This window comes from Vipera ursinii (assembly GCF_947247035.1).
Source record: "Vipera ursinii genome assembly, chromosome: 2".
In the NCBI taxonomy this organism is placed as follows: Eukaryota; Metazoa; Chordata; class Lepidosauria; order Squamata; family Viperidae; genus Vipera; species Vipera ursinii.
In genome coordinates, this window is record NC_139513.1 from 5,124,638 (window position 1) to 5,138,334 (window position 13,697).

The 13,697-nt window shown below is 44.7% G+C and overlaps 1 protein-coding gene across 1 annotated transcript in view; it reads right to left on the reverse strand.

The window, feature by feature from the left end:
- LOC310635868 (pregnancy zone protein-like) overlaps positions 1-13,697 on the reverse strand; it is a 109,344-nt gene that overhangs the window by 26,409 nt on the left and 69,238 nt on the right. Inside the window, exons 24-28 of the mRNA XM_083355200.1 lie at positions 12,319-12,495; positions 9,620-9,701; positions 7,189-7,345; positions 3,924-3,998; positions 1,614-1,779 (exon numbers count right to left, since the gene is read on the reverse strand). Of these exons, the coding sequence (XP_083211326.1) occupies positions 1,614-1,779; positions 3,924-3,998; positions 7,189-7,345; positions 9,620-9,701; positions 12,319-12,495 (657 nt within the window). The remainder of the gene's footprint in view (positions 1-1,613; positions 1,780-3,923; positions 3,999-7,188; positions 7,346-9,619; positions 9,702-12,318; positions 12,496-13,697) is intronic.

Genomic DNA, 13,697 nt, shown 5'->3' on the forward strand with positions numbered 1-13,697 from the left:
TCCATGGCTGTCATGGAAGCCATGAACTGCCAGGCTAACTCTGATGACCCTCCCAGGGAAGGCAGGTTGAAGTCACCCAGAACTATAAGCCTGGGGAACTCCACCGCCAATTCTGAGAGGGTGTCGAGCAGCCCGGGTAGGGCTGTTGCCACACAGCTGGGCACCAGATATGTGAGCAACAAACCCATCTGAGCCCGGGGGCCGCATCTCAGGAGGAGGGACTCACTCCCGCCAATCTGGACAATGGTGGTCTCCCACGGACATAAAGTCTCCCGAATAACCACCGCCACCCCTCCACCCCTACCCTGAGCCTGTGGTCGGTATAGCACATGGAAACCTGGGGGGCATAACTCGGTCAGAGGAACCCCTCCCTCTGAGCCCAACCAAGTTTCCGTAATGCATTCCAGATCCGCGCATTCCTCCTTGATCAAGTCACGAACGAGGGGAGCCATGACCATCATGATAAAGTGGTAATAAGATGTTGAGTGTTAATGCAATACTAATGTGAAAGAAAGATTCATGATGGCCAGAAGGAACATCATCTCTGGCTCATCTCCCCACTTATTTCCTTCCAGTGGTCATTAATTAATTATTCATGGAATCAGTGTGTGCTTCCATCCTTATATAGTGAGATGAGCAGCAAATACAGTTAATAAATAAAGTATACTTCTATATGAAAAACACTTTAAGCTATAGCAGTGGTGGGATTCAAATATGTGAACAACCGGTTCTCTGTGTGGATGCCGCTTCCGGAAGTCCATGTTCTGTTCCAGCCTACATATGTCCTTGTTACTTCACAAAGACAACCCCTCTTTTAACAGTAGACTGGAAAAATAAAGCCTTTTTATTTGAGTTACAGACCTGATAATTGTCCCAGAAAAACAAAAGCAACAGAACACTTTTCCAATGGACACCTTGTCCAAAAGAAAAACAGGACAGGAGTCAAACAGGAAATAACTCACAGGCAAAATAAACAGACCATGGTCTCTTGACACTGAAATTCTTTGCAAACAGTTGCCTCCAGCAACCAGCCCTGCCCACACATTCCCTTTTTGTTATGCAGCCTCCAAGGCGTGGCTTCTCACCACTTTCTCCTTCTCCCCTGGAGTTGCCCCATTGCCTCCCTCTGACCTACTCATGTGACCTGTCTGCTTTTATGAGCGTCTCTGAGGTCTTCCAGCTGTGCTTCTTCCGAGTCTGACTAAGCCTCCCAGCACAGCTGGCTCTCAGCCTGATCACGAGTGGAAGGGCCAGGTTCTTCCTCAGTTTTAAGTCCTGTAGCTCATCAGAGCCTTCCTCCGACTCTGATGCCTCCTCAGACCCCTTCTCCTCCTCCTCCTCTGATTCCCCAGACTCAGCTGCCGGGATCACAGGCTGGCACGGAATCACAACAGTCCATTCTGGGCCTGGGCAACAAAAAATTAGCTACCAGTTCTGCCGAACTGCTGCAAACCAGCTGAATCCCACTACTGGGCTATAGGGACCTTTTCCTGACTGGTGGATGGGTGCGGTTTCCAATGAACATTATTCTTTGCATTCCAATAAAGTTTGTTGCACATCTCCAATTTTTTTCATGGGTACATAATTTTCATAACAAAGAAATCATGTCTCACCGTCCTTCACAGCTACTTTTAGAAGGGACTCCAACATTTCTTGCCTCTTCTGCTCTTTCCCCGCCAAAGTAAAGGCGTACGCCAACAGAGCCCGGGTATAAATGTGGATCTCTTTAGCTTCAGATGCCTTCTCCAGGCAAACTAAACTATTTTCCACCACAAAGAGCTGCAGAGGACAAGGCGTTGAACGGAAATCAATATAGCAGGATACAAAGCATATTCATCCCCGCCCTCTATTACCAGTGTCGTGGTCATTTGCCATAAAGCAGAAGCAAAAGTTAGTCACCATGGAAGTGAGATGCCTAAGGGAAACTGCTGGAGTGACCAGAGCAGGGATAAAATAAAAAATGACATCAAAAGAGAATGAAATGCAATAGATCCAATGTTAAATACATGCAAAAATAACGAGTTAAGTGGTTTGTTCACCTACTGTATGGAGAATGTCTTTGATGGTGAACCCATGGCACGCGTGCCACAGGTGGCATGCAGAGCCCTCTCTGTAGGCACGCGCACTGTCGCCCCAGTCCTAGACCTTCAGCTGAGTTTTATAAAACCTTTTCACTTTAGGCCTCTGCTGCCGTGTGCAAAAAAACAAAAAAAGGTTCAATCAATCAATTTAAACTTCTCGCAGGGAAAAATAGATCTTGCAAATTTGGAATTGATTGATTGAACTTTTTAGTCCCACCCGGTCTGCTGTTACCACCGCAGTCACGCCACCCAATGGGCCACGCCCACCCAATTGGCCATGCCCACCCAGCACCCAACGAAACATAAGTGGGTTTGGGGTTGTACTGTAGTTTGGGCACTCAGTCTCTAAAAGGTTTGCCATCACTGACCTATACCATACAAAGCATATAAAATAAAGAGGCCGAAGAATACAAGACAGACCCAGAAAAAGATGGAGAGACAGCATCAAAGACACAGAACAACAGCACAAAAATAACAATGATTGAGGCCACCAAAAGTGCAAGAACCAAAACTTTGTATCTCCCTCCACACTTGAAGGGGGGGAGGAGGAGGAGGAGGAGGACGACGACTCTTGTAATCTAAGTTCAATAGGAGGAAGGTTCCTGAAGGAGAAGATTTTGAAGAAACACAGAATCTCAGCAAAGCCCTGGGATGACGGTAATTACTATTACTATGAATCTCTGTATATCTGTGGCCTGAACCACCACTAGCTACTTGCTTTTCCTACATGTTCCTGTGTTTTTGGAACAAAGCTTAGCAGTTCTTTACTAGGTGAGGTCCAAGATGAGGGTGCTGGTGGTTCAAGCATGAGGAGGAGGAGGAGGAGGAGGAGGAGGAGGAGGAGGAGGAGGAGGAGGAGGGCGGCAAATCAAGAGTGATAATATAAGGATTCAGGAGATTGTTTTGTGAACAACCCTCTGCAGACTCTGCCATTATCTGCAAAAAGAAGCTCCTTCTTTCCAGTTCACACAACAGCCCTTAGAAAGAAAGTGAAAGCTGCTGATGTTGTCCCAACCCTTTCCTTCTCCTTTCAATAAATCCTGCTAAAGAAGACTGTGAACATCTTGCTTGGAAGAATGACATTGGTGTAGCCAGCTGCCACGAGTTGGAGAGCTAGCCATTAGGAGTCAAATCTAAAGAAGCAGGTGAGGGCAGAATAGATAGGGTTATTATTGGCATATGGCATTGTTACAGTAGCCAGGAGACCACAATGCTATTGTAGAGTAGCAGTTTGGCTTGCCAAGGTACCAGCCCTGTTATAGGACGCACTTGCACGCTTCCCATGGTGGGCCACAGGAGGGTCAGCTGGCTCCGCATCAAAGAGAAAGACGAGCAGTTCTTCCTGCAGCATCCCAGAGCTGACTCACAAATGGGCACTGCAACTGGGAAGGTTCAGAGCCATCAGAAATCTGATTGCCTGCACAGAGCACCAGTTCATCTCCTCGCCAAAGTGGTACCTATCTATCTACTTGCATAGGACATGCTTTTCAATTGCTAGGTGGACAGAAGCTAAGGCGAGTGACAGGAGCTCCTCCTGCCACACAATGCTTGGGCTCAAACCACCAGAGCTGAGACACCTTCATTAAGCCACTGAACAACCCCGTCTCTTATTTGATTGGAGACAGAAAAGGACAGAATTGATTGGAGAGGAGGAGGGATAAGGAAGAGGCATCTGGGCTTATTCAGCTTATATTATTACATTTTGGGACTATGGCATGGCTTTGAAGCTAGTCAGATTTCATTAGCCTAAGTGATTGTGAACTCCATGACCAAGTGAGAACTTGAACATGGTTTTCCCCACAGCTGGTCTACTGCAATCATGGTTGCACTTTGCACACTTACGGAGGGAGGTAGCGGCACTTCCAGCAAAGCAATGGTGATATAAGCTGAAAGAGTGATCTGGTCATCAACTCCCCCCTGCAAGAGAGAGACAGATATTAGCTGCACCTATTAGACAAATAACTTCCACCATCTTCTATCACCCCTCCACTCTTTCCAAATCTATATTACATCTCCCTCACAAGAAATCATGGAGTTTTGGGAACTGGACAATACAGAAGTGTTTCTCATCAATCAGTAAATAGATTTTTGTGACATCTATAGCTAGCTTTGACTGGGAGCTTCCAAGTATATTAGCTATTACAGATGGTCCTTGCTTGCCCACTGCCTCATTTAACAACCATTTGAAGTTAAAAGGTAAGGTAAAGGTTCCCCCGCACATGCGTGCTAGTTGTTTCTGACTCTAGGGGCTGGTGCTCATCTCCGTTTCAAAGCCAAAGAGCCAGCGCTTGTCCGAGGACGTCTCCATGGTCATGTGGCTGGCATGACTAGACACCAAAGGTGCAGGGAACGCTGTTACCTTCCCACCGTAGTGGTCCCTATTTTTCTACTTGCATTTTTACGTGCTTTCGAACTGCTAGGTTGGCAGAAGCTGGGACGAGTAACAGACGCTCACTCTGTTATGCGGCACTCGGGATTCGACCCGCCAAACTGCCGACCTTCTGATCGACAAGTTCAGTGTCCTAACCCACTGAGCCACCGCGTCCCTTCCATTGAAGTTACAATGGTCTAAAAAAAAGGGTTGTGTCCAATCATCTCATTTACAACCATCATAATGTCCCATGGTCAGGCGATCACTCTTATGACAATTTCCAAGCAGAATTAGTGGAAGAATGCAGAATTAAAATTGCAAGTCATTGTGACATGATGTTTTGCTTAAGGACTCCACTGACTCGCTTAGGAACCAAATGGGAAGTGACATTGTCAATCTGCCCCCGTCAAATGATTTTTCCTCTTAGCCACTGCAGCATTGGAGTCAACAATTCCGATTGTGGTTGCTAAGCAAGGACTAGCTGTAATAATTCTCATTTCATCGCTCTTTCAGTTCTGTATTGATTTTAGGCGGAATTGGGGCATGGGGTGACTTCGTGGGGCTAAAAAAGACAAGATGTCAATTGTGAGTAGATCTTTGAAGCCTTGTTTATTTTTTTTACCTGCATTGCAAATAAAAAGAGTGGAGCTTCAACTGTGCAATTTTAGCTGCCATGTTTGTTTGTTTTTTTGCCTCTCCTATAGATAACTTTGAAATGGGGGCACAGCTTTCATTAGATCACTGTTACCATATTTTATATATATATATATAAAAAGGTAAAGGTTCCCCCGCACATGCGTGCTAGTCGTTTCCAACATCATACTAATTCTTTGCACCGCATCTTATTATATTATGCAGTTCATTGCTATTAAATAGGGTGGTAACCTCACCAATTGACATGGCCCTGAACGAAAAGGAGTATTGTAGAGAAATTCATGGAGGGTCAGTCAATCCATAACTTCTCATCCCGTTAGACACTTTTTCCCCCAAATCAAAACCAAGATTTGGTGGGAAGAGATTGCAGAAGATTGGACCTGGATATTCCTGCCCTTTGTTTTTAAAAAAAGTTATTTTAATAAGACTACTGAAGATACTCTGTCAGTTTTTCATGAAAAATGTTAAATCCTGACTGCAGAATATTCATGAGTCTTTCTGTTTTGTCAATACTGTCCCAGTTCATAAACAGAAAGAAAGCACATAATTTCTTCCCAATTAGAAATCCAGAGTAATTCCCAGTCATTCTCTCTATGGCCAAACCAGCTCAATCCACGTGTATCTTCAATCCACGTTCTTTCTTGAGCTTATTCATTTAATGATGGTTCAGATTTACAACCACCTTGGAGAAACTGGCTTTCAGGTCATCCTTGAAATTTTGACTCTCACATCACCCTCATAATCCCGTGTACACAATCTGGGTACTTGGCCACTTGGCAACGGGCTTGCATTTATGATGGTTGCAAAGTCTTGCAGTTGTGCGATCGTGATATGCTACCTTCTGGCCAGTTTCAGACAAGAAAATGTTACTTGAGGAAGCCACTTAACCACCATGGTGATTCGCTTAATAAGTGCAGTAAAAAGTGGTCATAAAATCAGGTTGGTCATGTGATCACTTGCTTAGCGACCATATCATTTAAGTTCCAAAATTCCAGCCCCAAAGTGTAGTTGTAACTCAAGGACAGTGGTGAGATTCAGCTGGTTTGCACTGGTTTGGTAGAACCGGTATCTAAATGTTGACTTTGGAGAATCGGCTGAACCCATGCTGCTTCTGGAAATCCATTCTAGGTCTTCGAGGCCTGTAGGAGGCCTGCCAGGCCTGGAATGGCCCACAGGAATTGCGTGGATATTTATTTATTTATTTAATAATATTTCTATACCGCCCTTCTCCTGAAGGACTCAGGGCGGTGAACAGGGCAAGAATAAAAATACAGAATTACAAAAATTAAAAAAGGATTAAATACATGCCCACTAAAAACAGTCAATACAATATTAAAACCCCAATAAAACAACAGTAAAAAACCCCACCAATCCCCCATCAGGCCAGGCCGGCTCGTTCGAATAAGAATGTTTTTAGATCGTGGCGAAAGGAGCGAAGATCGGGTGCCATCCGGAGCTCAACTGGTAACTGATTCCATAGCTCCGGGGCGCCCACAGAGAAGGATCTCCCCCTGGGGGCCACCAATCGACATTCTCTGATCGGTGGCACCCTGAGGAGGCCCTCTCTGTGGGAACGCACAGGGCGAAGGGAGGTTGATGCCGGCAGCAGGTGTTCCCTAAGGTACTCCGGACCCCTGCCATGTAGGGCTTTAAACACCATTACTAGTACCTTGAATCTCACCCGGAAGACAACTGGTAACCAATGCAGCTCACGGAGCAGAGGTGTAACATGGGAGTATCGGGAGACTCCCAACACAACTCTCGCGGCTGATGATACCCAACTCTAAAACCACGAATGATCTCACCCAGCGGTTTCATATAGATATCACTTCCGGAAATCCATTCTAGGCCTGGGAGGCCTAGAGGGGGCCTCCCAGGCCTAGAACGGCCCACAGGAAGTGCATGGATGTCATTTCCAGAAGTCCATTCTAGGCCTCAGAGGCCTAGGTCTGCATCCACGCAGAGAACCAGTTGTTCAGGTATTTGAATCCCACCACTGCTCGAGGACTACCTGTGTTCCCAATATACCCAACTCTCACTTCCAAAGACATGTCACCCTTTTCTCCCACCCGCCTCTTGTACCTTGAGGGCATTGTTAAAAAGAGACCCCGTGCTCCGAAAGCATCCATTAGACTCCTGCCTCAGTGTCAGTGAGTTCTGAGCTTCGATGATGTGCTTTTCTTCCACAGAGATGAAGGACCTCGCTGGAGCAAAAGACTTCAGCACGAAAGCCGTCAGCCTGTAAGACAGCCCAGAGCACAGAACAGTCTCATTTTAATTTTTTCAGTTCCTAATGTCATGATCCAGGTGGCCAAGGCAAGTCAGGCCTCTGCCTTCCATTGAGGACCTGTATACCGCACAAGTAAAAAAATAGGGTTATGAAAATATCACTTCCTGGACATAAACTGTTTCAACTTCTACCCTCAAAATGATGCTATAGGGCAGGGGTCAGCAACCTGAAACAGTGAAAGAGCCACTCAGAACCGGTTCCCTCACAAAAGGAAAAACTAGGAGCTGCAAAAAATGTGTGCGCATGCGCGTACATGCGTGCATGCGCAGAACAGGGTTTGACTGAAGAGTGGAGCCAAGGCAAGATATGCACCTACCCTGCATATTTGAATTGATTGGTTGAACTTTTTTTGGAGGGGACTGCACATGGCAGAGGACTGGGAGCCGCAGGAAACGGCTAAAAGAGCCGCATGCGGCTCTGGAGCCACGGGTTGCAGACCTGCGCTATAGGGCATTGCACGCCAAAACTACCAGACACAAGGACAGTGTTTTTTCCCCCATGGCATCACTCTGCTAAACAACTAATTCCCACAACTCTGTCAAGCTATCTAGTAGGGCTGCATTACTATTACCCTTCTCATCCTTCCTATTAATAATAATAATAAGTAAGTTGGAAGGGACCTTGGAGGTCATCTAGTCCAACCCCCTGCTCAGGCAAGAAACCCTATACCAGGGGTAGGCAACCTCGGCTCTTTTATGACTCATGGACTTCAACTCCCAGAATTCCTGAGCCTTTGCTTTCCTCACTTCATCTTTGCAGGCACGGGCTATTTGCTGATATTCTTATTTAGTTATGTGCCCCTCTTTCCAATTCTTATACTTGTCCTTTTTATCTTTCAATTTATCAGAGAGTTCTTTATGCAGCCATGCTGGTTTCTTTTGAGAGCTGTTATTTTTCTTCTTTGTTGGTATTCCTTATCTTCTCATGACTATAACTTTGTTGCTGGTATCTTATGATTTATATTGTTTTATTTAGTATCCCAGTATGATTTATGTTGATTGCTTTTTTAGTATCCTGTGACTATTCCTGTATTATATCTTACGGTTTATGATGAATGTCTTTTTACAAAGATTACGATCATGATTTACCATATATTGCTTTTATGTGCACTGAGAGCATATGCACCGGACTTGGGTTTGGCTAGTAGTCTAAAGAAAAGAAGAAACAGGGGAGACATGATAGCAGTATTCCAGTATTTGAGGGGCTGCCACAAAGAAGAGGGGGGTCACATTATTCTCCAAAGGACGAAAGGGCAAGACAAGAAACAATGGTTGGAAACTGATCAAAGAAAGAAGCAACTTGGAATTAAGGAGAAACTTCCTGACAGTGAGGACAATTAATCAGTGGAACAGCTTGCCTCCAGAAATCGTGGGCACTCCATCACTGGAGGTTTTCAAGAAGAGACTAGACAGTCACTTGTCTGAGATGGTATAGGTTCTCCTGCATGAGCAGGGGGCTGGACTAGAAGACCTCCAAGGTACCTTCCAGATTCTATTCTATTCTATTCTATTCTATTCTATTCTATTCTATTCTATTCTATTCTATTCTATTCCATTCTATTCTATATGCTAAAAGCTATTGTCATGATATGACCAAGGATACATAAATTTTCCAATTTTTTTTATTCAAATTACAAAACTTAGAATGATAGAAGCTGCCCTCATAGTTTATAGAATCACAGAATCGTGGAATCATAGAATTAGATTTGGAGGGCTTCCTTTATTTTGTAAAGGATCTTTATTTCTTGCTTGATGAAAAATATAAATTTACACAATGGCTCCTGAATTTTCTGAATGTTCATTTAATTCAGACATGTCAAACACAAGGCCCGGGGGCCGGATACGGCCCGCGAAGTGGTTTCATGTGGCCCGCGAAGCCATCCTGGAAACAGTGAGGGAATGGCCCCCACTGCCTTGGCCCTGGCCCAGAGACCCTCCTTCTGCCAGAGACCCTCAGATCTGTCCCACTCCTGCCCAGGCCCCCCATAGGGACCCTTGATGCGAACGATGTAGAGCTGGCCATGCCCACCCAGTAGGCCATATGCACTCTAGCCACACCCACCCAGTAGGCCACACCCACCCTGGCCATACCCCCCCAGCCCCCTGAGGGCAACCACAATGCTGATGTGGCCCTCAATGAAATTGAGTTTGACACCCCTGATTTAGTTAGTCCATCATTGTAGAAAGTTGGAGAAATACTACCTTAGGAACCAAGAAATCTTACCAAGTGTTCCCTTCCTCTGAACCTTTTCCAAAAGCACTATAAGAACCATCCGGATGCTTGTAGTTCAGTTGCCTTTGATAGCCTGAAGTGGAAAAGGAAAATTAAAGCTGAGCTGAGCAGCATGTGCGTTTCCAAATCCAACTGAAATATTTCCTCCCAAGTGTTAAGTCGTGGGCTCTGGAGAGCAGGAATGATGACGCAAGGCTGAGTACAGAATAACTCATGCTTTTATTCTTGCTGGAACTGTACTGAAGCTTGGGCCCCAACCAGCCACAATATATAGTCTAGCCCCTAGGTGGCAACCAATAGGTTTGAACCCACACTTACCGCCCGGGGCTGACCAATTGCAGGACCGGAGACGGCCTGTCTGGGTTGCTGGAGAGCCGTTCGCTCCTCCAGCAACACACGTGGTGTAAAACCACAAGCCCAATACATAACACCAAGTATTGCGATTCATTTCCAAAAGTCCGTTTGGCTTAGAAATTTAACCAAATTGGCTTTGGATCTCCAGATCAAATTTGGAATATTATTCAGTCTGCTTGACTACACCACCACCCCTCCCCCTTCCCAAAGGTTCCCCTTATGATCTCATGGAGACCGACCTCTGGCAAGAGTGAAAATTTGGCAGTTACCTGCCTCTCTCTTTTCATCTTGCTATTAAAATAAGGCGGGGAGGGAGGTTGTTGTTTTTGAGTGTGTTAGTTAGAGAAATGAAACCTCTCCAGTTTTACAGAAGCTTGCTGAAAGTCAGCAGTATGGAAATCTTTCAAGGACATTCTAGAACAGGGATCCCTGACCCCCGGTCCTTGGACCAGCACTGCACCGCAGCATGCCAGAAACTGCTCCACACAAACAAGCAAAGCCCCATTCACAGGATGCAGGAAGTACATGAAACAACACCCCTTCCGGTCCGCAGAAAAACCTCTCTCCACGGAACCAGTCCCTGATGCCCAAAAGGTTGGGGACCTCTGTTCTAGAAGGTGTGAAGAAGATAGAAAATGGGTCCCATAACAAAGAAAACTTGTTTACACAAACTACATGGACATCTTTGGTGATGGTGGTGGGGTTTGGCTGGGAAAGTCATTGTTATATGCTGTAGTCTGATGCCTTAGAATTTTAGAGTTAGTTTTAGCTCACCTTTACCAGGCCATGCATTCAATAAACAGCTTTTCCAAAATGAAAATAATCCTGGACTTTTATTTGAGTACTTCAGCTGGAAGTTGAAATTAATGTTCCATGTTCCTATATTTTACACATTTTGTTTGTTTGTTTACCCTTACACTTATAACCCTCTTTTCTCTTTGCATAAACACTCAAGGGAGCTTCCATATTTAAACTGTAATTCATTCTAATTCTTTACTATTGCAAGGTACCTGGATGGTCCAGAAGAGCAAGCCATTGAGCTATATTTTATGTATTTATTTATTAGATTTTTTTTAATCCCTCATTGACTACTTTTTTTATAAGAAATTCAAAATGGTAAATATGCACCCCTTCCTTGTTTTATCATCCCCACAACCCTTTTCTATTTTTCCCAACCAACATTTTAAGGAGAGTTAAGCCAAGAGAGAGTGGAAAGCCGCAAACCACTCAGCCAGTTTTTCATGCCTAGGCCAAACTAGAATTCACAGTCTTCTGTCTATGGAGATTCTCAGTCATCCAGGTCATAGTTATCCCAAAGGTGCTTTTTCCCAAGGCAACTTGACATTCTTGTTTTTCTCTGAAGACATTTCACTTCCCATCCAAGCTGGTTTGAAAGAAGGGCTGAAGAGGCCATCTATGTCAGAACTGAACAGCCCTCTCTCAACAGAGGGGGAGGGATATGGCATGACCTACAGTATCTCCAGTCTGCAACACAGTCCTTTCAACAGTTCCAAGAAGGCTCCAGGACCATTTGCGCCACTTAGGTGAACCTGATGGCACAGATAAACCTCCAGGTGGCCTCAATGACCCTCTAAAAGAAGTCAAATGACCAGCTGTCAGCAAGGAGTATAAATCCTTGCATTCCCCACCATCCAGCCAGAGCAGAAGAAGCTTCTTGGAAGAGAAGCAAAATGTCTCAAAGAAAAACAAGGAAGTCCCATTGCCTCGTGAAAAATGCACCTTTGAGATCACCAGTCTTCTGGTTTCTTAACCACACGCTAAACAGGTTCTCTATATTTTAATGTATCTTGTTTGCAACATCTGAAAAGGTCCCAGGTGTCTCAGTCAACCTAATTTGTCCAATTTACAACCTCCTCAATCAATATGTCTAGTTTAATGAAGAGAAGGATGAGGGCAGTGTTCCAATATCTCAGGGGCTGCCACAAAGTAGAGGTAGTCAAGCTATTCTCCATAGCACTCGAAGGCAGGACAAGAAGCAACGGATGGAAACTAATCAAGGAGAGAAGCAATCTAGAACTAAGGAGAAATTTCCTGATGGTGAGAACAATTAAGCAGTGGAACAACCTGCCTCCAGAAGCTGTGATTGCTCTCAACACTGGAATTTTTTAAGAAGAGATTGGACAGCCATTTGTCTGAAATGATATAGGGTTTCCTGCCTGGGCAGGGGGTTGGACTAGATGACCTCTAAGGTCCCTTCCGACATTGTGATTATTATGATGATGATACCAGTGACTGATCTGTGGATCGAGCCTTTGAAAGCTCCCAACTGCAACAGGGAAAGCATGAGAGGGGAATTCCTGTGGGATGCTTCTCACCTGCCACTAAATATTCAACGCCCTTGGATTTGATCTCCTCGGTCAGTTGTCCAGTCTTTTTGAGATAGTTCAGGATGTAGATATTGGGGGCAAAGAGGGCCATGTTCTGTTCCCCACAGCCGTAGGGCATCTTGAGAAGCTGGTGGAGGTTCTTTATCGCTCCCCCAAGGATGTCTCCTGAGATGGGGAACGAGGAGGACAGAGATGATTTTGCCAACATTGTATATGTATATATTTAAGTTTTATTATTTTTTTAAAATTACAGTCTTTAATGCTTAGTAAACAACACGTTGTCTGGGTTCAAATATTTAACATTAGCGTCTTCACTATAAATCTGTTCAGTACTACGCAATCCAGTATTTTCCCCTATCCACCTTTCTTCTCCTCATCACACTCATTACCATTTTTGGTACTGTTAGTGTATACAAAGTTAAATATAAGCATCTTCATCATATTTCACTAATATCACACCAATAACAATCATATCAATCCATCAATCCATAATGTCAATTCATCCATCAATATCCTGTTTTTCACGCTCTTGTTCAGGTTTAATTTCCCATCAGTACTTGAAATATCTTTATCAGTTATGATTTTCTCCAAATTAATTACATTATAATCTTGCCAGCTTTGATTCCCCCCCTCAAAAGATGCCACTGCTTGAGTATCCACAGAAATCTACCCATCTTTCTCCCAGTCTTAGTCCGATGCCTAAAACAGCCAACTGCAGTGAGGGTCTAACACGCTGGAAGTTCTCGACTTGTGACCACCATTGAGCCCACCATTTTTGTTGCTGAGCGAGGCAGTGAAGTGAATTTGGCCCAATTTATGACCTTTCCTGCCACAATTGTTAAATGAATCAGGGCTGTTGTCAAGTCAGTCACACGGTTGTTAAGTGAAGCTGGCTTTCCCATTGACTTTGCTTGTCAGAAGGTCACAAAAGGGGATCACATGACCCCATGACATGCAACCATCATAAATATGAGTCAGTTGCCAAGTGTGGGAATTTTAATGACACGACTGTAGGGATGCTGTAACAGTCAAGTGTGGAAAATAGCTATAGCCCTTAGACTCATATACCGCTTCCCAGTGTTTTACAGTCCTCTCTAAGCGGTTTACAGAGTCCACCTATGGCCTCCAACAATCTGGGTCCTCATTTTACCAACCTTCAAAGAATGGAAGGCTGAGTGAACCTTGAGCTGGTGAGAATTGAACTGCCGAACTCCTGGCAGCTGGCAGTCAGCAGAAGTAGCCTGCAGTACTGCATTCTAACCACTGTATCTGTTCTGAACCAGCCCTCTTCTCGCAACCCCTATTCAAAAAGAAGAGTCTGGAGAGCGTCCAAGGCTAAAAGGCTACTGCCAAGATTTAATTACGCA